General features: G+C 46.6%; 1 protein-coding gene and 1 long non-coding RNA gene across 2 annotated transcripts; both read left to right on the forward strand.

The window, feature by feature from the left end:
* Positions 1-1,597: 1,597 nt before the first annotated feature.
* Positions 1,598-3,139, forward strand: LOC123171247 (uncharacterized). The gene is made up of 4 exons (XM_044588832.1): positions 1,598-2,473; positions 2,597-2,752; positions 2,861-3,049; positions 3,110-3,139. Exons 1-4 carry the CDS (start codon positions 1,598-1,600, stop codon positions 3,137-3,139), a joined length of 1,251 nt encoding a protein of 416 aa, XP_044444767.1.
* Positions 3,140-4,597: 1,458 nt separating this feature from the next.
* On the forward strand, positions 4,598-5,532 carry LOC123164120 (uncharacterized). Its single transcript, XR_006482167.1, has 3 exons — positions 4,598-4,804; positions 4,903-4,978; positions 5,056-5,532. It is a non-coding gene; the product is annotated as an uncharacterized lncRNA (long non-coding RNA).
* The last annotated feature ends 19,796 nt before the right edge of the window (positions 5,533-25,328 follow it).

The raw sequence follows: 25,328 nt of genomic DNA on the forward strand, positions 1-25,328 counted from the left end.
GATGCCCTGCGGCCTACAGAGTCCCGGCCGGCTCATACAAACGTGTCCGGCTCGGTGACTTATCTTACATGCCTTACAATACAAGTTCACATATACATGGAGGTTTACACTTACGGGCCTCAAGCCGCCTTCGGGTTTGGGCCCTTTAACAAGCCTATCTATGAACTGCCATCTTTAATATACTCTTGGGCTTCATTTAGATGAACCGCCATAATGGATGACCCGGCCCCTCCTGGGCGGGTCATATCTGATAGTCATATCCCCAACATTAGGCCCCAGGTTGATTTGCACTTGTTCATGTCAATCTTCAATATTTAGAAAAGATCCTTCTTCATCTCCCGTGAAATGCTGTAACCCACCATGACGTCATCCCCGGAAATTGCGGTAACATGCCGTGACATCACCTATAATTAATACTACACATGGCCCAAATCTTTTAATAAATCTTTTCCTTTACTGACCCTCCGAAAATCAAGGCGCCCGTGCTACCTCTTGAGCACTGCGTTGGTTTTCCCTTGAAGAGGAAAGGGTGATGCAGCAAAGTAGCGTAAGTATTTCCCTCAGTTTTTGAGAACCAAGGTATCAATCCAGTAGGAGGCCACGCACGAGTCCCTCGCACCTACACAAACAAATAAATCCTCGCAACCAACACAATAAAGGGGTTGTCAACGAAAAATGCGTTTGGTGGCCGCGCTAGAGGCAGGCCGCTATCCCTGCCGTCGCGCCACCATCTAGATTCGCACTGCCAGTGTATAGTGGATGTATTCCATTTATTTTTGGCTTGTATTCGTCCAGCGCTGGCCACCCCACATGCGAAGCACCTAGGGGCTCTGACATGTACGCACAAGTCTCGACCGATGCAGTACTGATGCTCCACACTTTTGCAGATGTGTACCAGGCGGTTGTGGCCCTCGTGGCCGAGTCGTGTCCAGATGAGAACAAATGGATGCAGAAGTGTAACCATGGCACATCTATGACTAGCGGAATCACGCAGTAGTGTTTCAAGCGCCCATAATTAATCATCGCTAATGACTTTTTTGGGTTTATGCGTGTCGATGATGGTGTTTAATCAGATGCTTGCATAATGAAATGATCGTTTTATACACGTGCCATAGCATTAGGTAGCAGATTACAGGAACTTAATTTCATGTTATTTCGTTAATTTTTATAAGCACTCAGGTAACCACGCACTTAACCACGGTACACATGCACGCAAACGTAAAGTTGTCTCTAATTAGTTCCCAGTGCAGCAGAGATTCTCGACGCTGCGGTACAGCTACCAGCCGTGCTATGTGTCCCACCTTTACAGTCGTGTCACGTCTTGAAAATTACTATCCCTCACATCAACGCCACCCTGTTGCCATCTACCTCCCCCTCCACCCAACGCAGCTCTGTGTTCCTCTGTTCTTCTCACCGGAAGGAGCTTGGCTCCCACTGAACGAGGTGCGGCAGCCTATTCCTCGGCACGCGAGTTGCCCTACCACGGCGAGCCCCCTCATCTGGCGGCGCTGCGCGAGGGCAGTCGGCGGCGATCCGGTCCACACGGAAGAGGTACCGAACGCCAATCCTGCCACATCTCATTTTTCTCGCCGCCGGCATGGCCATTCTTTGCTCTTATTTTGCTTGTATTCGTCCCCAATCTAAGTCGCCGTATATGTCTCATGGGCAGGCGGGGAGGGATAAAATGTCAATTCCTTTTAGTGGAGTACAAGCTGCGATGGTTATCAATCGGGTAGAAAACAGCGCCCAATCTCCTGAAGATTGGAATAGCGATGGTGATGGTTCAGGTTGTTCAACCGGAGTAGCTGGCACACCATGTTTCACCTCTAGGTTATCACTGCTCAAGGCTGGTTCAGTAATAGCACAGTTTAGTGAATTCAAGCGGGAGCTAGTTAGGGAAACCGGTTTCGGAGGAATGCTAGATTTGAAGTCATGGCAGAAGATTAACTTGAAATACAGTGCTTATTTGATCGATAGAGTTGATTTAGATTCCTGCTCCTTGAACCTGGAGTCACAGGGGGTGTTGGATTTGTTTGACAAGGATTTGAACTATGTTTTTGGCATCCCATGTGGGAATCTAACAATTGAAGGTGAAGGCGTTGAACCATCTGTAGCTTGTATCGAGTACACACGGATAGCAGCATCAGTTAGCGAGAAAGGCACACACAGCCTCAAAGCCGCTGAATCATTCTTGCTTGGACCCATATCAGAAGAATCAACAGAAACAGAGAAGGATTGTTTCAAAATTGCATTTGTGATTTTCATCATTGGACATGTGCTCGCCCCGACCGCCAAACATGACTACATATCAGTAGATTTCTGGGCAACACTGAACAATGTCAGCAAGATCAAAGATTGGAACTGGGGGGCTTACGTACTGAAAAATTTGCTCCAAGCAGTGAAGAAGTTCAAAAACGATGTTTCAAAGAGGAACCCAACTATACATATAGTCGGATGCCATCTGTTCTTGCAGGCACGTATATCTGTTTTGTTTGTTTCATGCATTTTCTCATACATGAGTCACGAATAAACATTTTTATCATGCATTTTCTCATATCTGTTTTCGTTTCTGACCACATTTTTCTGCTGCAACCAGGTTTTTGTCCTCGACAGATTAGAGCTCAGTGTACTGAACAAGCCAGAAGGAGTGACACCAAGGATAAGCCTGTACGACTATGAGTCAATGAAAAAGATGGTTGAGCAAATCACGGTTAACATCGCTGGTGGAGAAGTCACTTTCAGTGGCGGCAAGGTATTTTGTTGAAGATGGGTTTCATTTTTGCAACGGCATACACACCCAACACAACAAATGTGTGTTCTTTTTCACCCTGTCATACTCATCATTCTTTTCAAAAAACAGGTCAGGAGTGGTACGGCCGTCGGGGGGCTCGAGTCAGCTCGGAATCATACCGTTACAGAAAAAATGGCTAGGCCTGCTATTGCGACCAAAAGAGCAAACAATCCATGCTCACCAATGCTACGATCTTCTTACACGAGAAATGGCCCGCAGGAATTTTCAAATTACATACGCTCGCGGTACCCTACCATAGTAAGAATTCCGATAGACATTTTTTGTGTCTTGTGTGAGATTTTTTTTTCTAACACGAAGCCAACGCCCTTCAAGTACGCGGATCAATAACTTTTGTTTTTCATGTTTGCACTAAATAATACAGTTAGCTCAGAAGCTTGGCATACTTCTATGGGAACAAAATGCACGCGGCTTAGCAAACATATCGGAAATGAGGCAAGCGTTCCAATCGAACATGTTCACCTTCACTGACAAGCTAATAGCGTGCCTCGGAGAAATGTGTACATGCTGTAAGGCACATGGACGGAAAATGTGTATCCTGAAGAGTGAAGAGACAACCATCCACGCCGCGCCTCGCACTCCATCAACTGATCAGCTAAGCACCCCACTAGTCAGCAAGATTGGACCACGCCTTCCAGCCCCAGGGCTGCATGAAGGTGTGTTTTTTTCACACCCTGTGCCTTATCACCACGGCAACAATTTTTCCGTCTGCACAACCCTAACTTTTCTTACACATTTTTTACAGGTGCGTTGTCTGCCAGTAGTTCAATTTCGAGGAAAAGGGATGGAAGCTTATCATCAAGTATACAATCTGGTCCGTCGAAGAGGCTTTGTTTACCTTCCCCAATGCAGAAGATGGCCTTGGTCAAAAACAGAAACCAATAGCACAGGATGCGACGGTTATGGAGATTGCCAGCAGCATCATGTCAATGTATGATGATCTAACTGCGATCCTTGTCACTTATTATGGCGAGATGCGGCCACACCCCACGGCGATTTTGTTTGGTGCAACAACAGACGGGGCACCTGTGAAGATTGACCTTGCACAGAGCAACTTTGGGAGGGACCCATGGGTTGCCGGTTCTGTCCCCCCGCCACCCCCAGAAAACGCGCTTAGGGCTATACGAGACTGGATGTCAGCAGCCTCCATGGCAAATTTGCAGAGGCAAGTTAAACATTAACGCAAGACATCAATTATTCTGTCGCCCCTCCACATTTTTACTTGGTATATCCTAACCACATGCTTTTTTGAATGCTCCAATAGGAATTGGATTGTACATCTTAAACCAAGGTTAATATCAATCGAAGGGTTTGAAATTCAGCGACAACTTGCATCTGGAGCACCAATGTCACATGAGTTGTGTACTGCTATATTTCGGAGGCTTGCCCAACTGGATTAGTCTTGCTCCAAGGACACGCCCGGTAACATCTGGAGGAAGTACATAGAGCCTGACTTTGTTGTGAGACCCCTACCAGCCTTGCACTTAACCGTGCATATTACCTTTCCATATTTGCATAGTTCATCTTATAAAATTGACCCATTTGTTCTCATGACCGCAGACAACTGTTTTGTCAAACGCTGATCCATTGACTGTTCAATCTATCCGCACGGGTTTCCAAGAAGGAACAAGTGTTTGCAACCCGGCTTCGTGCAGAATGGTACGACACAAATTTTCATCAGCTGGCCATGGCATTCTTTGAAGATTGAACATAAGTAACCAAATTTTTATTGTGCAGTGGTTTATCCCAGCTATACTCCCAGACGGATGGGCTGTCTACCTATTTGATATGATGCGGAAACGCATCATCATGTTAGACCCAGCAGTTGGACCTTTTGGTTATAGCAATCGGCGGGTCAGCATGCATGAGTTTGTAAGCAACAAACTTCATGCTGCCCTGTTTAACTGTCTACATAATTTCTTCAGCTCTTGGCATTGCGACTTCACTAACTGGGGTCGCACATTTCCTATCATAATGCGGGAAAAAAATAAACAAGTATGTTTTACTTTACACTACGGCCGCTTTTTTTCCATCTTGTTTTTCATGTCTCCATTTTTTCTAATGATCGCCTCGCCAATCTTCCCAATTCCCAGAGATGAAACTGGCTTGGGCGCTACATTCTTTGCAAGGAATTACGACGGTGACAGGCTACAAATCCCATTGACCAAAGTAAATATTTGCCCACGACACGGAAGCCATGTACTCCTTTTCAATTATCTGTGCTAATACATTTCTGCTCCTTCCAGGATACATTGGAATCACACGGCAACCTCATGCTTTACGAGCTGATGCGGATGCAAGGGAACCAAACAAAGGCGGCACACGATTCACTCAAAGCAATCAAAGGAACGTTCCTTGTTCTGTAGGGCAGTTCGGAGGACGAGCAGATGTTAAAACGAGCAACAAATCATGTTACCATTTCCTCTTTGCTCAAGGACACCTCTGTGACACATTTGTACTGCATGAGAATTTGAGCATTACACTATTTCATCTCACGTAGCTAGATAAACCATCACAAAACTCATCACAAACTGATGAGTTTTGCTGCGTGGTTGCTTCCAACTAATCTGCATCTACATGCAGAACACCTTGTACACAAGTGCTAGCAGAAGAATGCACACAGCAACATTCATCACATATCCACCGCGGTGGCTGCCAAGGTTTGGCTCTGGGACTTGCTGTGCAACCTCCTGCCTGCTTTCTTCGAGATGTTGCATCGCCCTCGCTTCCAACGGAGCTCTTCATTCATTCGTTCCAGCAGACGCACCTTGTCACGCAGATCTATCAGCAGTTGTTTCAGGTATTCATCTTCAATAGGATCATCGTGCCGATCAAAGAACTCGCACCCCCCCATCTGCAAGAACATTTGCCACGAGACAAGCTTACAGGCCAAAACTCAAGTACCAATACTAAAGGAAAATGGAGGTTTCGAAATACTAACCCTGGCCCTGGCGCACGTGTAGTACCTCCTCCCTGGATTGTCGTCGCTCCAGGAAATCCACATGGCCGCTTTCGGCTTGAGCTTACACCTGCAAGGCACAGGTGGCTGGTAGTCCATCGGGCCAACCCTGTACCTCACCGGAGACCTTAGGCTAGCAGCGTGGGCACGCCTTGAGGAAGAAGACGCCCTTGAGTTTGAAGAATTGGAAGAAGACATGGCTCGCCGGTCTGCCCGTTGCCAGCTTGGAGGGGTGGAGCATTATATAGCACATGCCATCCCCAAAGGCTACTTTTCCTAGAAAGGATGGGTGCCCAACGACTCAAGCTGCCAACGCATAATTGATTGCCATAGCCGTTGCTGACATGACATTTCACGCCACGCCCGCTACTCGTCTACAATGATCATTTTCTCCAGACAAAAAATTGCACATGGACACATAGGCATGTAGGGGGATTAAGCTGATCAAGGTTGATTCCAAAACACAGTTGTCCACGTGCAGGGCAACACACGCCATACAGAATTACAACTAAGGAGTTCCAGCGATAATCAAAGTGCCAAGTCCAGTACAACTCATGGCATGACAGAACCGGCTGCAAGCCAGTTACAAAAAATGGCACACCTTGCTACGAACGAACCGGCTGCAAGCCACCTACAAAAAATGGCAGACCTTCGTTCGGAATCTACTCTTCCTGTTCCTCAACTATCTCCATAATGCCTGGGCGAGGAGCAACGTTGCCTTGGCATGCAAGGGTCTCGTACAACATTCTCTTCCGCCGCTGTGGAAGTCCATGCTGTTCTCCCACATGAAAAGCAAGACAGGCAAATGATGTTATGCAAGTGGCAACAGACACAATCATGGAAATGAAATAATTAATGTAGAGTACTCACAACTTGAACATCCTCCTCAAGGCCGAAACCGTTGTAGTTGTCAGCGTAGTATGCAACGTACCCTGGCGACTCATCACTGTCAACATTGTTGTTACACGGAGCAAAGTCTATTAGCTGCATGCTTATTATGCAAATGAAGGAACACGAGCGATGAACAAGCACGGATGCTCACCTACGGCATGCAACGTGCATGCCCTCGTTGTACACCACCGTCCATTTTGTAATGTCCATCTCCCAGCCATCATCCATCATCATACCAATAATCTTCAGACCTCTAAGCACCGTGCGTACGGTATTCCCGTGCTTTATCTCGTACACATGACGTGTCATTTCCGTGTACATGGGGTCAAGCACAGTGATCATAGTGCGCTCCATGTCACAGACGTACAAGCTCCACTCATGGCTGAGCCACGCAGGCATCATGATCTGCAAACCACGCAAAACAGTCTTGGTCAGCTTGACCCATGTAGCCCTGCAACTAGTAATAGAGTTGTACACGTGTATACGTACCAGACGGCACAGGGATAGACAGAATCCTAGGTTTGGTGCAGCCAGCATCCCCAACAAGAGCTCGCGTGTCTCAGCAGAATCGATGTTGTCCATGTGGAGCTGCAAACCAAAAAAAACAGACAAAAAGTTAAAGACTCATCAGAATAACGATCCATAATAAACAACATGTTCAGCAGATCAATTTTCGTTATCGTTCAGAGTAACTAACCACGACATCAGGAGGAACCAAACCCCTCCAATTAGGCAGGTGGACCCTTGCCATCATCCTACTCTCCCTCTCGTTCCAACCGTGCACCCACGCATCGAATCCCGTGTACAGCATTTCCCCATGCAAACTGAACTGGTACTTCATGTTGTGACCATCCAGACGTAGCACAGTGGGGGAGAGGTGTTCGAACCAAGTCCTGCTCACGACAAACAGCACACATGTTTACCAATTTGACATTTGCTTACCCCTGGTGCTTGAAAATGTGGGGAACAAATACACGGTAACTAACCTGCCAAGCTCAGATGGCTCGCTAAGCATTTCGACAGTCTCATACAAATCCATGCACACGTGGTTCGGGTAGAAGAAGTGATGAAGCTCCAGTTCAAACGGCGAGAACCCATAATTATGTGGAGCAGGTGGCGGGGCTGGCATCGCTGGAACAACCGCTGCATACACGAGTTCCATGTCAGGCAACCACAACCGAAAAAACAAATACGCATGCACCCAGATGATTTTTGAAACGCACCTAGAGGAAGTGGGTTACTCTGCTGGCCATCTCCAGGCAGGGCAAGCCTCTTGTTCCCTATGGGCGTGACAGTAGCAATACGGTGATCTGGCAGGTCCGGCGCAGCAGCTGCACACGTGCACACAGTTAGTCATTAACTCTATCAGTAAATAACAACCATTGTTAACAGATGATTGCATTTTTTATAAACAAACCTTCCGCCATGGTCGTATATGGCACCACTTGATCACGTGCACCACAACCAAGGACCTCATGCATGGTAGTCTGCCTCATGCATCTATGAGGCGGCACTACAGAATGGTGGCAAACTTGCACACGTTAGCCCATGCAACACACCTGGCGTGCAACTAGCAGTTAAACGACACGGATAACTTACATTGAACGACATGCCCTTTGCCTTTTATATCCTCGATCATTGGCTTATCCTCCGGCTCTTCATCAGGCACCATAGGCTCATCATGCTCAAGAGGGGCCACAGGTTCTGCAAGCACAACACGCCGCAAAACAAGTCAATTCACAAAGCATACAAAACAAAAAATTAGTTTAGCAAGGGCCACTTTTGTCGGCACCCACCTTTGCCACGTGCAGAGACGTTCGTTGCTTTTTTAGCGCCGTGATCAGGAACTGCACCCACTTCGGGCACTGGAACAAGAATTAAGAATTAGATTTTTTCAATGTATGTAACAAAATGGAGAACATGCTTCCTTAATCCGGACCAAACGCACCAGATTGTCCACTCGCCCCCTCGTTACGGACCACAACGACCATGAGAGACCGTGCTGCCTCACGTGATGTTGCTGCCAGATCCGTCACACTATCCGTCCCAAAGAAAACAAATCGATTTATCATCAAGTGCCTAATCAGAGCTCCCGACGTACTAGTTTTTCTGGTGCATGCAAATGCCTGGCCCACACCCATGCAAACTGGTCACCCAGACACCCCCTCCTCCTCTAGGCTGCATGCATGGCACACTAAACCGTGCATGGCACACTTTTCACAGAGCCCCCACCCTCTAAACAAAACAGACCAATACTACAACTAATCATGGAATACGCTTGCTTAGACGCGTACCTGTCATGCTTCTTGGAACAGTCGATGACTGGCCGATATTAGGGAATGCCGCAGCCACCGGAGCTTGCCTCTTAACCCTTTCCATGAAATCATCAAGAGTTTCTTCTAGATCTCTCTGTCGTTTGGCAGCCGTCTTTGTTCGTATTTCTTCCAGCACCTTTTCTTTCGCCTCGTCGACCATCTTGACAAATGCCTCTTCACGTTTCCTGAACTGGTGCTCCACTGATTCCCTTAGCGCCGCTAGAATCTACACGTGCACACCCGGAGACAAGTCAGTACACTTTCAAGGAAGGTTCGACAAAAGCTGCTAGACCTTACAACTGTTGCAGAAAAGATAGTTGGCACACACCTGCGGATCCACCACCCTTTCATGGGCCACGCCAAATCCACCAGCCGGCGCATGCACACCAGGGCTTGGCGTGTTCAAGGCTTGGGCTGGAGCTGCACTCCCGGAAGCTACATTAAATGCAGGAGATCTTGGCACATCCGAAGCCTGCAGACGAACAATCATAGTGAATTAATGAACATGCAGTTTCAACTGCATTAAATGTTAGAATTTGCAATCAAAGAACAGAATGTTTTTTTGGTTCTGTCACCTCAAATCTAGCGTCCACCCCGTTCCTTGCTGCATGCTTCTTGATCAGTAGCCTCATTAACGTGTCCGAGTAGTGAGCCAGCCTAGGCAGCGGCAGACCCTCACGCCCTTGCATCCCATGCTCGTGGTAGTCGCATAAAATCATCTGTGTTTTCATTTTTCGCAAAGAACAACAAGCAAAAACGTGTCATTGCTAGCGGGGGCACAACAAATGCTCACAAAATGAAAAATGAAAAAAAGCAACAACCACTAAAACCAACCTGCGGTATGAGTAGACATCCTTGAAGGATTAGCTGAGAAGGGTCATGGAGAAGATCCTCCCTCAGCTTGGTTGCAGCCTCTCTCAACCCCTCGACCACATAATCACAGAAATCGTAGTCCGATATGTGATTTGGATCAGCAAGCACGGGCAGAAGCTCGTTCGATATTTTGGGATGGGCTCCTCTAGGAACAAGAAAAGTTGACGCGGCAATGACAGTACACGCCGCCATCATCTGCTCTTTCTCGGCGCCAACTATTGCTACCTTGCTTGCATTTTGCACTATATTCTTAACTTTCACAATGGGGATCTTGCACGCCTTGTGCATTTTTGTGTCTAGGATTTCATGCAATCTTGCTAGCAATGCTCCCCGGTCTGCCAAGCAAGCACCACCGGGGATATCTATCTTCCTACCACAAGGGTCTAGTCCGAGGCATTTGGAAACCTCTCTACCATTTATCTCTACAAAGTTACCGTCCCCCATGTCCATCTTCATGGTTTTGGGGTCTATGCGTGCTAGGAGAGACATGGAGAAGATGCGGTTATTATTTCCTAGCATCTTGATTTTGCACAACTCGTACATTCCCGCTCCCCTAAACACACCCTTCATGTTGGGATTCCAGTCCCCCGCGATCGATTGGAGCATACCATTGTGGTAGGCTGTGTTGAGGACGGGCACCTTCTTCGTAGGCACCATGGTCGAGGAAGACGGCACATCAGGCGGTGGCGCAGGCGAGTAGTACCTTGGTCTCCGGCCCATCTCCACACCCAACCTGTTCCAAGAACACCAAAATCATAAGAACAAGCAGAACATCAGAAAGCAGCCATGGAGGAATGAGCAAGAGGTGGAAGACGAACAAGTAGTACCTGTGCTAGCCTTGGGTTCCTCCTCCTCTGTCCAACTCCGGGAGATGTGCTATGCTTTTGTTTAATGCATTCCCGCTCCTGGCAGTACATATATAGACCTGCCCGGTCTCACAGCACCATGTGCCTCGAAACGATTTCTAACCAAGTGGCCACCATTGTGTCCATGATTGCATCAATCCACGGCCACAAAGCGGGTTGCCCGATTTTTTCATTCACTCGAGATGCACTCAACAAATAAGAAAGAGACACTTCACGGCAGCGCATGTGATTAACATCCCCACTAATCATCGTAAGCTAATCTCACAACGATGGAAGGTAGATTGCAATTTTTTATGTCAAGTGCACACTTAGCTAGCCAGAAAAAAGTGTTCAATCTGGACCACTTGACAACTTGGATACATGAAATCATGCCATAAATACATGATTATCAACTAAACACTAACAACGCACACGTACATCACTTTTAGAATGGCTAACTGGTACATGTTCACTCTCAGACTAATCTACATCTTGGCACGTTTGCATGGAGGGCTCTCAGCGTCATCATCTTCATCACCATCATCGCCAGGGCCAGTAGCTGACAAGTGGTCCCCATCAGCCAGCTCGCATGCAACGCTTTGCTTTGCATGTGCCATGCAAGGATCGTAGTCTGCTGACTCCTCTTCCCAGAAGCAAAACGGCAGCTCGATGGTGAGATCAACCTGCTAAAAAACAGTTCCATTTTCCAGTTAACTTTCTTGCATTGCGGGGGCACAAGCAAAATTCTTATGGTAGAACCAAATTGCTAACGAAAACACCACTCACATTTCCTACGAGCTCTTCATTTATTTGCTGACCCATCGAGATCGGAGGGCCCTGCCCCATAATGCTAGCCTGCAAAAAAGCATCACGATTCAGTTTACAACCATTTTTCACACGCACGGAATTACCATTTTTTTATGAAAAGTTTGTGCATGAACCAATAACCTCAACACTGGCTACTTCTATGTCCAACGGTGGATCATGGAACACGATAGCATCGAGCCCTACAGCGTCACTAAGGACCTGGTCATGCATGGGAAGAACACGTTAGAAGATAAAAGCATGCATAGGGACGGAAATGGTGCAAGTGGGAGATCAATGATCTAACCTGCCCGCCCCCCCAACTGTCAAGCTTGAGCCCGTTGCATCCGTCAGTTGGGAAGCTGGCGAGTGCTCGCTGTTGTGGTCAGTGCCGCGCACCATCTCCTGCCTCACTGCTTGAATGATTTCCCATGTGTCCGCGCCACGTCCTTAAATAGAGGACCGAAAATTTTCGTTTCCCTCCCAAACAGGAATTTCAAATTTCAAACAATATCGTCTACGTATCACCTATAGTTGCGAGTTTGAATTCGGTGGCACCGGATCAACCACGCAGCCCGCATACGTTCTCTACCCCCTATACCGAGAGCTAGTACATTATGTCCCGTCCATTAAGTGCAGCACAGATGGGCGGCGTGGTGCACCTGTCCATGGATCTTGTCAACCACTGCCCCGGGTGGCGCGGTGATGAACCAGCTAGATCAGTTCAAGGGAAAAAGGTTTCGGGGGCAGCGCTTCCATCACCAGTCAAATCAGGCGCCTGCCGATGCATGCGTGCTCGCGCTACTACCCAGACCTCTAGAAAGAGAGACCACACGGTGTGGGCAAAGTGTTGGGCAAAAATTCATCACCCACATCCAACTACGCACATAGATTATCAAAAGATTATTCTTATCGCATAAACACTTTTTTTCTTGCCTTTTTATCTCAACAATAGAGATCTCAACTCTTAAATCCGTTCATCAAACATTTTTTTCTCCACAAGAAAGCAAGCCAGCTCTATGCCCATGCCTTGTAATGGAGCCTTGAACTCACCCCCACCCACGTCGCCTTGATGCAAGCCATGAATGCCTGTTCGATACGTCGGGCACACATGTGCAAGGCAGCGCCCGCGTGCTCACCACTGTGGCCTGGTGACAGAGTGCAATGGAGCAGCCTATCGCAAGCTACCTACTATAGCCTTTTTGTCACATCAAAACATGACAACAGCGCCGCCTTCTTTGCACATTTTTTTGACTCAAGCAATATTAAAGCAAAGCAACTTGGAGAATAACTCGGCTGTTTCCATCTCCACCTTCAAAAATCACCAACTGATCACGTGCAATATCCAATTGCACAATCATGTTCTCACCACCTCCACCAGCAAGAGATGCCATTAGCTGTGCCCATGTTAGTCTTGTGTTCTACCAGACACAGATGGAAAAATCATGTCACCATGACGGCGCATGTTGTTTTCTTGAACATACATCATCACCAGCCGATTTACTAAACGATACATTCAGTAATAAGTAATGCTGGTCACATATCATAGAGTTCACTTCAAGCATACATGACATAGAGTCTGAAAAACATCGGAAAAACAGATGATAAATCAACAGAACAGATGCAAGGCAAATCAGACCGCCTACAGGAGGTTCGGCTCAAATGGGCCTGCTTTCTTAGTGCCGCAAGTATTGCGCCGATGTCCAACGACACCACAGTTCGTGCATTTCGGCGACTTCCTTGGAGCTTTCGGCAAATTGCCTCGCTGGGGACAAGTTGTACACTTGTGCCCCTGCTCTCTGCAGATAGTGCAAAACCGCGACCTCTTAACTTGCTGCTCATACGGAGCCTTGTCCCTGCAGTTTGTCGGCCTCCCCCTCTGCCTCTTCTTCTCATTCAGGCCAATAGCAGAGCAACTGGATTCACCGTTTCCGGTAAGTTTTTGCATCACAGTATCGCCCTCCGTTGGTGCATGGCCCTTCTGTGCTGCATTCTGCTGCTGTTTTTCTCTCTCTGCAAGCCCCATTCCATCTTTATCAATGCTTAGCGGAAGCAGAGTCGCATGTACCTCTTTCATCATAGCCATGAAAACATCGTAGCACTTAATATTGCTGTCTCCAAGCACGACACATTCAAGCGCTTTCATGTACATTGTGTGGTGTCTGAATGTGTCACTAGCTGGTGGTCCTCTGTCTCTCTGATACCTCACCAAATGGTCAGGAAGAATGTCACGCGCCTCTCTCGTCCATCGTTTAAGTATATGCTTCTGTGGTATTTTCTGCAATCGGAAGTGCACCATCACCTGTAACAGGGGGACAGAAAGGATGTTTGTAAGATTTGCATCTCAGCTAGCAAACAAGGCAAATGGAACATAATTAAACTGGTAGTTGATCACCAAGACACACCTGCAATGCATGGCAACACACTATCCCAGCATGTTCAAAATAACCGCACTTGCAACTGAAAAAACTCTCGTCTTCATCCACTTCTATCTTGAATTCAACTTTGCTCCATTTCTCCCTTTTTTCCGCTTCTACATGGGTCGACTTATAAACCCTCCTAGGCACCACCTCATCCAACACATGCGCCCCACACTTATACAATTCTTCACCAAACTTTTCGAACATAGCTCTTGTGTAAACTTTGCTAGCATGCCTCTCAATTGGAAGATTGACCCGGAGGCACACAAAGCTCTGCGATCCGAAACACAAGCCGAGGTGATTATCATGGTGAGGAAGCAAGATAAACTTTGTTATTAAAAAAAGCGCAACACACTCACCAGGGACGTCCTCTTCTCCTGGAAACTCTCCTCCGCCTCTCTGTCAAATTGCAGTTTCTGAAACTGCTTAAGAAATAGATGCATTGGGCACCCTGGCGGCACGTAACCTTTCAACAGATGGTTGGCGCTCTCGCTCCGTTGAGTGCTTGTCATCCTGGCACAGAACACCCCTCTAAAGTACGGCTTCGCCCATTTATGCCTGACCTCATATATCTGCGTCAAGACAGGATGTTTCTTCAAAGAGTATTTCTCCAACATCTGTCTCCATCCCTCCTCAAACTCCCGTGATCATGTGATGGACAAGCTTGTGAAATTCCAGTTTGAATTCGCTGTTCTTGCTCCAAAGAACACCCATGGACTCCTTAGCTTTTTTCAAAACGTGCCATTTGCACCAATGGTGGACGGTATTGGGCAGCTCTGCTTCGATTGCCAGCTCCATGGAGCGTGCCTGATCTGCATTTGTAACCCAACAAACCAAAACGAGGAAAGGATCAGACAATCATAACTGTGCAGTGAAATAATGGCATGATTAATGCTGATATGGAAACAAAACTCAGTTTCCGGCACACCAACCTGTAAGTATTGTCTGCGGGTGTTTCCCACCCACCATACGGACAAACTCCCTGAAGATCCACTTGAATGTTTCCTCTTTCTCGTCTCTCATCATCGCTCCCCCGAAAATTATGCTCTAGAAGTGGTTGTTGACGCGGACAAAGAGACCAAATGGCATATCATACAAGTTTGTCCTGTAGGTTGTGTCAAATGTTATTGCATCTCCGAAACACCTGTACTGATCGCACCCCCTACTAGTCACCCACATAAGTGTCTTTATGCGGCTCTCCTCGTCGACCTGCACGGTGTAGTTGAAATCTGGATTGTTAGCTTTCATCTCCCCAAGCAGGTTCATAGTCTTGACAGCATCAAAATCCGACTGCTCCTTGTTGAGCTTCTTGCATAATGTCTTCAACGACCTCTTTGTAAAAGGCACATTCTCCGTGACACCAAATAAGCTACCAATAATGCTGAAAACCTTTCCGAGGCCAACATTATTATCCCTGAGCTGTTTCACAAGATCCTTGGTGTATCTATCTATATGCGTATGCGACTTCCAATGCATTTTCTGTCCACATGTAATGGAAAGCGGATGGTTGTGCCCTGCTTTGTGCTCTGATATGTACCAACCGCCATCCTTTGATCAGAGCAGCCTTATCATTGCACTGCAACCACACCTCGAAGAACGGCTGTTCTCCTTCAACGGGGACCCCTGAAAATTAAAAGAAGATGTTTGTCAACCTCAATGAAATGATCGATACTTGGATGCATAATAAGAATGGCTTTTTTTTCATAGACGTACCGCACACGCACAGACAATCTCTTGCATACATCTTGTTCTTTGCACGTTCAGCCTGCTCTTTGCCAGCCGTATACTGAACCCTATTTCCCATGAATATACGTTGTAGAACTCATACGCCTCGTCCAGCGAGTCAAACTCCGTGCCAATTTTTGGACTCACGACATGCCCTTCACCTTTTTCGGCAAAAGCACGGATAGACAGCTCAAGTGCCGTCTTCCTGTCCGGGTTCATGCCCCTCTCATCAGGTACCTTCCCTAGCCTCACTCTGCGACCCGGTAAAATTCACAAGAGTCAGCATACATACTAGAATTAGACACTTAAAAAACATATATCGACAAGGGCCGCTGCATGCATAGAGACAAAGCCACGCAATGGAAATGACATACAAAATAGGGCACCGTCTGCCTGCTGCAATAGCAATTTTGCTGTCACCACCATAACCCAGCTCTACGTACGCAAGCCAAACCACACGACCACAATCAGTCCAATTGGTTCCTATTTGCTCTAGCAGGTGTTTACATGTTTACATACACATTCAACATTTTTCTCTAAAGTTTTTCAGCAGAACATCATAGAACAAGAAAAACAAAACTGTTTTGCCCACATACGCATAGCTACCTGTCCCACTTTTGCCTAATCATAGGACGCCATGTTTAAACTCACCAAGCACATAGTTGACTTCTGTCTACCCAACTACATTCTATACGACACCGTCAGAAAGCATGATATGCAATTCAAAAAATCCACGCTCAAGTCCAGCATAACCTTTTCTACAATTTTTCCAGCCTCCTAAATCCACAAAACACCCATTTCTTAGAATCCGATGATAGCTGCTCAGGCCCACAAGACCATCCTATAATCCAATCAGCACATATATTGTGTGCGCATCCTAGGTTGATCTCAGTAATCCCTATAATCCAACAAACGAACCAGATAAATGTTCAATCTGAAACCATTGCACCTTGCCTCTCACTACGACTGAGATGAATCAAACAAGACGAATCAGAAAAATAACTACTTCATTTGGACTACCAACAAATCTATCACCCGGGTGTACACACAAGCTATGGCAAGCTAAACAGATGCGAAATGGAGCATGATTTGTGATGGAAAAAGAACGCACCTCCTCGTCCAGCCGCTTGTAGCTTCAGAGCACACCTCAAATCTCTGCCCATCTTTGATCAGCCCTGATTCTTCGTTCTTCTCGAGCTCTATGGGTGGAGCACTCATGGAATCCTGGGATTCCACCGGGAACACATCAAACTCCAATCCGGCAAGGTTGGCTCCAAAGTTACTGTAGTCAAACCTAGCGCCGTCAGCGAATGGATTTGCAAAAAAGAGAAATCCTACCGGGGGGCGGGGCTGGCTAGGATGAGAGATAACTTGAAGGAACAATAACCTACCCGTTAAGCTCCAGACCGTCCGTTGACATCTCACCGGTGGGGAATCACCGCCGCAGCGCGCCCGTGTGAAAGAACAGAGCAGCCCTGGACGCGAGCTTTGTGTGGAAGAGAGGGTAATGACGAGGAAACACAGACGCGTGGATCTACCTGCTCCACATGCCTGACTGGGCCCACAAACATGTGCTGTTTCAGAATCTCGGTCCTGTACCAAATTGTCGGTCCAGGCCGAGGAGTCACCCCACGGGCCGGGGAACACGAACGGTTAATGGGCCGAATAGCATACGCCTATGCGAGCCTACATGTATCACGGACCGTATTTCCCAGACTAGGCCTGCCACACACATGTTGTGAAATGACTGATACACAATCCCAAAGCCCAAACGAACGACCCAGATTGCGGCCTGCCTGTAGCCCGGCCACCAAAAGCCCTCACTCGGTTGTCAATCCCTTCATGGTTACTTACGAGAGTGAGATCTGATAGATATGATAAGGTAATATTTTTGGTATTTTTATGATAAAGATGCAAAGTAAAATAAAAGGCAATAAAAATAGCTAAGTGTTGGAAGATTAATATGATGGAAAATAGACCCGGGGGCCATAGGTTTCACTAGTGGCTTCTCTCAAGAGCATAAGTATTATGGTGGGTGAGCAAATTACTGTTGAGCAATTGACAGAATTGAGCATAGTTATGAGAATATCTAGGTATGATCATGTATATAGGCATCACGTCCGAGACAAGTAGACCGATTCCTGCCTGCATCTACTACTATTACTCCACACATCGACCGCTATCCAGCATGCATCTAGAGTATTAAGTTCAGAAGAACAGAGTAACGCTTTAAGTAAGATGACATGATGTAGAGGGATAAATTCATGCAATATGATATAAACCCCATCTTGTTATCCTCGATGGCAACAATACAATACGTGCCTTGCTGCCCCTAGTGTCACTGGGAAAGGACACCGCAAGATTGAACCCAAAGCTAAGCACTTCTCCCATTGCAAGAAAGATCAATCTAGTAGGCCAAACCAAACTGATAATTCAAAGAGACTCACAAAGATAACCAATCAAACATAAAAGAATTCAGAGAAGATTCAAATATTGTTCATAGATAAACTTGATCATAAACCCACAATTCATCGGTCTCAACAAACACACCGCAAAAGAAGATTACATCGAATAGATCTCCACAAGAGAGGGGGAGAGCATTGTATTGAGATCCAAAAAGAGAGAAGAAGCCATCTAGCTAACAACTATGGACCCGAAGGTCTGAGGTAAACTACTCACACATCATCGGAGAGGCTACGGTGTTGATGTAGAAGCCCTCCGTGATCGATGCCCCCTCCAGCGGAGCTCCTGAAAAGGCCCCAAGATGGGATCTCACGGGTACAGAATGTTGCGGCGGTGGAATTAGGTTTTTGGCTCCGTATCTGGTATTTTGGGGGTACGTAGGTATATAGGAGGAAGAAGTACGTCGGTGGAGCAACATGGGGCCCACGGGGGTGGAGGGCGCGCCCAGGGGGGTAGGCGCGCCCCCTACCTCGTGCCCTCCTGGTTGATGTCTTGACGTAGGGTCCAAGTCCTCTGGATCACGTTCGTTCCGAAAATCATGTTCCCGAAGGTTTCATTCCGTTTGGACTCCGTTTGATATTCTTTTTCTGCGAAACCCTAAAATAGGCAAAAAAACAGCAATTCTGGGCTGGGCCCCAGGTTAATAGGTTAGTCCCAAAAATAATATAAAAGTGTATAAAGAAGCCCATTAATGTCCAAAACAGAATATAATATAGCATGGAACAATAAAAAATTATAGATACGTTGGAGACGTATCAGCGCGCGCCGTCACATATCCATTTTCCTGTCTCCTCGATTCCGGCGCATGCCACTTATCCCTCCAACCTTATAAATAGGGCCACAGGTTCACTTTTCATTCTCCCCCTTTGCCTTGTCTCCTTCTTCTTCCTCCTCACGACAGTCCAGTACGCCTGAGCTCTGCCGCCGTCGACCTTCGTCCCCTTCATCAACTCCGGCCGCTGCATCACCCTGAACGTACCAGAAACGCCGTGGTGCTCCTCCGCTGTCAATCAGTGCCGGTAAGTCTTCCCCTTTCCTCTTCACAGATCTGTGTTAGGGTTTCTCTGTTCGTCGGTATTCATCGCCGTTCCTCCCTTTCTCCGTCCTAGATCGCATAGTTTTGATCTGAAAATAGCACAGATCTCGCGTGGTAGCAGTTTTAGCACTTGTTTTTGATATGCGACCATACTTTCCTTGCAATAGATCTCATCTGAACACTTCCACTCTTCTGCTGCCGCCACCTTAGGTTTAGATTTTATTCCATTTTTTTGAATAACTACAGATCCAATCTTATAGCTTCAATCTGTGAAACCTATTTGTCCCAACACTTAGTAAAATTTTGCTCTTGTTAGATCTGGAATACCAATACGTGTCATGGCGGCTTACATGTCCGGCTTACAATTACTCATATATCATTAGTCCTCACTTAAGCCGCCATGCTGAATATATACTGTAACTATTTAACTTGTGTTTTCACCAACTGACTTGAACCGGCAAAATTTTCCTTTCCTTTAGGCTTTCTTTCTTCACAATGCTGCCAAAAGCAGTCTATACATGCAATTGGGTCCCCTCCATTGTCACTGAGGGCACATTTAAAGACTTTGTCAAAGTCGGGTACTTGCCCGCAATGAGTGTGCTGCATTACCGTGCTCCTGAACCGGGCGAAGAAAGACCTCAGCCAAAGGATGGCGAAGTCATTGTATTCACTGATCATATGAACCGAGGTTTCTCAACACCCGGCTCTAAATTTTTCCAAGATGTTCAGCACTTCTTCCAACTTCATCCTCAAGACATCGGACCCAACTCCATGTCAAATATCTGCAACTTTCAAGTCTTCTGCGAAGTATACCTTCAAGAGGAGCCCAACGTCGATCTCTTTAGAGAATATTTTTATTTGAACCGCCAGACTGAGTTCACGAACGGGCCCAGCTTAGAACTTGGCGGAATCTTGATTCAACGCAGAAGAGATGCCATCTTCCCTTATGCCTGCCTGCCGAGTCACCCCAAGGATTAGAACCAGACATGGTTTTACTGCAAAGATACCTCTCTGGCTGACGAGAATCCACTGCCGGGTTACCGTGTCGAGCGCCTAGACCCAAAACACAATCTTCCTGAAAAACTTACCGCTGCTGAACGGGCAAAAATTGCTCCTACCATTGTGAAGGTTAAAGCTCTTCTAGGAAACGGGTTAACTGCCGTTGACTTGGTCAGGTGTTGGGTTTCTTGGCGGATCATACCCTTGAGTCACCGCTCCGACTTAATGTGCACTTACACTGGTGGTGTAAAGGATCCACTACGCCACAACTCTGCACCATTAACTGACGAGGCAATTAATGAAATGGTTAAGTCCCTTCTGAATGAAGACCCAGAAGATTGCATTAAAGTGGGTCTGGCCCCTTTCTGCAAACTTAACCCGCCACCGGATGTGAGTCTCTAAAATTTCTTACCTTTACCTCATTATTCAAATACTTTATTAACTCAACTTTTGATGACCTTTATAGGATAAATCTGACTTTTGGAAGACGGAATATGATCATGAAGCTGCCAAGAAGGCAGGGCTGCCAAAAAAGCCGCTAAGAAAACCGCCAAGAAAACCACCAAGAGGAAGAAGAAACCAAGCGCCTCTAACAAGCTTAATCTGGTTGACACCTCTAAGTCGGAGGTAGCCCTTGATTCTCTTGGCTCGTTTTTCAATCATCTTATTGACACTGACTATTATGAGGATGACACGGGAGCCAGCCAAGCAGCTGAAGAGGAGGTAACTATCATTTCCTCCGTCTCAGACTCTTTGCCAAGACAGAAACTTCGACAAGTAACCCAGAAAGTAAGGTTTTCACACCCCTTGGCTTATTTAGATCCTCTCTTTCTTTTGAAGGAACAACACCACGAGAATCAATGCCAGACCTGGACCAGTGGAGGTGAAGAATTATCCTCCGGCTTACCGAAAACTGCCGCTCCTCGAAAACGTCAAAACGAGGTTCTTTTTAACTTTAAACTCTTTTCACCTGCCGGCGGCTCTGATTTGCTTACCACTTAACTCTATTGATTCAATTGACCAGGAAATTGCTCGTTCTTCCTCTGGTGATTCATCGCAAACCGAGTTGCCAGCTTTTAGGACTGCCCATGGGTAACAATGCTTACCTTATATTCTGTAACTCTTTATACTCTGATACTTATACTGATTTGTCACCACCTGTGCAGCGGACAAGCAAAGCCTAGCAAGAAAACAAAGGTTTCCATGCCGGCTGAGGATCCTAAAGTTATTGAACCGGAACAACAAGTCTCTGCCCCTGATGCTTCCGAGAAACAACCAGATGACCCTGCCCCTGACGTTTCACCTGAAATTCCGGATCTCTACGTTGATGACACCAATATTAATTCTTCGAATCCTGCACCATCAAGCCCACTTAAGCCATCGGAGACTCATACTGATGATGTCCTGATCACTGGCACAACTTTACAGCACCGGGAAATCCAATAGCTTTGGCCAAGCGTACTGCCAAGCAAGAGGTTATTGAAAGGCGGAAGACGAGGTTTGACGTCTCTCATTATGCATAATTGAGCAGCAATGAGATACTCTCTGGCTACCTCAGCCAAGTACACTCCAGCCGCGATCTTGAAGTTGATATGGTGAAGCAAATGCACCAAAAGTATGAGGTATGACTTCCACCTTTGAATAATTATGTACATCCTGCCAGCCCCCAAGTCTACTGGTTATGATAAGATTGAATAAACTGTAGACTTAGAATAATCCATAAGCTTCTGTCATAGAATCTCTCCAAGGTCGGTTGTCATAGTTAAAATTAAACCGGATGTTTAAGCAATTTAGCATTGCATCCGTAGTCCCCAAGGGCCGGTTTAATCAGCGTGAATGAGCCGGTCCTATTTACCATTGTTTAGGAAAGAAGAGCTTATCTGTGTAGCCCCCATGAGTCGGCTGTGATTGTTTATAGCACAGCCAGCTCATAAATAAGAAGATACAAGCGATATGCATTAGCCCCCAAGCGCCAAGTAGTCTTGCTTGCCATGTGCTTGGGACTTTATTCAGAAAAGCCGTGTTACTTAAAGAAATTCTTTGACAGACATTAGCCCCCAAGTGCCAAGTGTTATTGCTTGCAAAAGGCTTGGGACTTCTATTCTTGTAATCCTGATATGAATGTATTGACAACTCTGTGCTTCATACAGGCTGCTACTGCTGAACTGAAGTCACAGTTAAATGATGCAAAGACCCGGTTGGCGACTCAGGACACTAAGACCCGGAAAGCTAAGTCAAAATTCCAATTTAGCATAGCTGAATCGGAAAAGCTGAAGACCAGTTTTGAAGCGAAGGAAAGCACTTGGGCTGAAGAAAAGACTGCTTTAACGCTGCGGGCTGAGAAAGCAAAGGTGGCTCTTCAAGAGGTGACTACTGAGCTCACCGGCTTAAAACACCGTGTATCTCAGATGGTTTCTGCTATCTTTGGTGAGTCGCCTTGCTAGTCATCAAAAGTGAATCCTTGTTGTGATAATATAAACCGCCATTAAACCAATCTGTGACGTATCCAGGTCCCAGGAGCAGCAACCTGAACCAAGACATGCTTGTGAAGCTCAAGGCTATCTACACACTTGTCGAACAGCTGTACACCGGAGCCCAACGTGCATTGGCCGCAATTTCTCCAACGAACCAAGCGCCTACTCTGTTGATAGATGTGTTGAAAAAGCTTTCTGTGTTGCGTGCTAGGTTTGAGGAGATGAAGCGATCGTCTGCAAGAGCCGGTGCCGTGACGACTTTGAGCCGGGCCAAGGCATGGGTACCAGAGCTTGACCTGTCTGAGGTAGCCACTGGATACCCAAGCTTGAAGGAAGATGGCACTTCATTTGATCAGAAGGACTTCTCGGCTTGTGTAAAGGAAATACGTCCAATGGCAACTATGATTGCCAATGATTTAGATCTTGCGAAGCACCATCCAGCTTATAACAAGGAGAATCAGAAGATGCCGACCCCGGCTTATAGAGTGATGGACTTAATCCCCCCAATCCATAAGCACACTTTTGCCCCTGAAGTTGAGCCATCTGATCTTATAGATGATGAGGCTGAATTTCAAGCTTTATCTGGCATCAATTGGTCATCGCCAAACTTTCAGACGGCGGAGGAGGACGAAGAACCATAAAGGGATGACCGAGAGGCCTCCGGTCAGCAAGGCCAAGAAGATTGAACCGCCTGGCGGTTTATATATTTGATCCTTTGAAAAAACTACCTGATCTCATTCGGCTCATGGAGCCATGTAATAGATTAGTAAAAACTTGAATCTACCGTGCCATCGTGCACGTTTCTGCTTTTTGCGCAACACTACTGGTCCGTTGGTTTAAGAAACCATCACTTTATGCTTATAACAGCGTTGATTGATGTAGATCTGGTTTATCATTACCCTGCACACAGAGAAAGCACAAGTGCCCTGGGGGCTTACCGCCGGGCGGGTCATGATACCCAATTGCTGAGGATGAATAATCCATAAATAGGGCTAGTCTGACAATTGTTAAATAAGATGTCATACCTATAGTATATTCTTATACTGCCGGCTTTTCAGCTTCGTGTAGTTAGAGGTGTTAGAGCTATAACTCTAAACATAAGAGTATGATACTCCGGCGACTTAGAGTCTGCCATCCTGGCGGGTTATAGAGACCCAAAAGATGCTTCAAATATGAGCCATAAGTAGGGCAGCTGGGCCCGACTTGTAAAAAACCAGAAGGCAAAGAAGAAATCATAGAATAAGGAATCAAAAGAATTTCAAGGCTTTTTGTAGGCTGCCAAGCCAAAGTGTCTTCTTCGATGAAACTAGCCAGAGCCACTGGAAGGTACATGCTCCGTGAGCCTGACTCATAGTACCCAATCGACATTTGAACCCAGATAAAGTCAGGGCTTGCTCAAAAGACTTTATCAGGAGTACGCGGGGTCAGAGTAACAACATAAATCACGAGCCGATTTATCCTAGTTTCAAGGAAGGCGGCTTATGAAGCCTAGATCGATCCCGACTATCTGTAAACTGTGCTCTCGCATGACAAGCCGCCGTTTGAACCTTAACAAGCTCAGATCTTGGTCGAATACACCGTAAAGATTGATCATTAAGAGTTCGACGAGTCAATCGGGATTACCCGATGGAGTTGAAGCAGCTGGTATACATGTAGGATGACCCGGACAGGTTATGTTCTCTTTGGTCGAATACGCCTATGTTTGAACAAACCTGGTCAAGAGGGTAGTAACGCTATGTTCTCTTTGGTCGAATACGCCTATGTTTGAACAGGAAGCCCCCAAGTGACATACTGACAAGTCGTGCTCATCAGGGACCTATGTTTGAGCTGTGTTGTGCATCCAACTCTCTTTGGTCCCTGAAGTTTGGGCGTCGAGCCTCTTAAATGAATATGATGATAAAGACTCAGCTTCAAGGAAGTGAAACGACAGAGGCCCTGAATTATCAGGGGTGCCGACTTTATTATACTGCTTATAATATATAGATCATGTAACTATGTACATCACGAGAGTCGGTGGCTCAAGTACAGTAGGGCCGAAGATGAGCAATATTCCACGGCCGATGGGTCTCCTCCTCTGACTTGCATGAATCCTTGTGGTCTCGAACGTTGATAAGATAGTGTGACCCATTATGCAGATTCTTGCTGACCACAAAAGGTCCTTCCCAGGGCGGCGAGAGCTTATGCATATCTATTTGATCCTGGATGAGCCGGAGCACTAAGTCGCCTTGTTGAAAGGTTCTGGTGTTGACCCGGCAGCTGTGATAACAACGTAGATCTTGCTGGTAAATCGCCAAATGAGCCCCCGCGAGGTCACGCTCCTCATCTAACAGGTCCAGTGCATCTTGACGTGCCTTTTCGTTATCAGCTTCAACGTAAGCAGCCACCCGGGGTGAATCGTGACGAATGTCACTAGGGAGAACCGCCTCTGCTCCATAAACCATGAAGAAAGGTGTGTAACCCGTTGATCTGTTGGGGGTTGTATTGATACCTCCATAACACTGAGGGCAACTCCTCTACCCAACAACCCGGCGTTCTTTGCAAAGGAACCATAAGCCGGGGCTTGATACCTCGCAAAATCTCTTGGTTAGCTCGTTCTGCTTGACCGTTGGACTGAGGGTGGGCCACAGAGGAGACGTCAAGTTGAATATGCTCCTGTTGACAGAATTCTCTCATAGCACCTTTAGAGAGATTAGTGCCATTATCTGTTATAATGCT

The sequence above is a fragment of the Triticum aestivum genome, chromosome 7D (assembly GCF_018294505.1).
Source record: "Triticum aestivum cultivar Chinese Spring chromosome 7D, IWGSC CS RefSeq v2.1, whole genome shotgun sequence".
In the NCBI taxonomy this organism is placed as follows: domain Eukaryota; kingdom Viridiplantae; phylum Streptophyta; class Magnoliopsida; order Poales; family Poaceae; genus Triticum; species Triticum aestivum.

Coding starts and splice junctions, on each gene's coding strand:
- LOC123171247 (XM_044588832.1), top strand. CDS start 1,598: ATGGCCATTCTTTGCTCTTATTTTGCTTGTATTCGTCCCCAATCTAAG. Junction 2,474..2,596: donor GATGCCATCTGTTCTTGCAG/GCACGTATATCT, acceptor TGCTGCAACCAG/GTTTTTGTCCTCGACAGATT. Junction 2,753..2,860: donor TCACTTTCAGTGGCGGCAAG/GTATTTTGTTGA, acceptor TTCAAAAAACAG/GTCAGGAGTGGTACGGCCGT.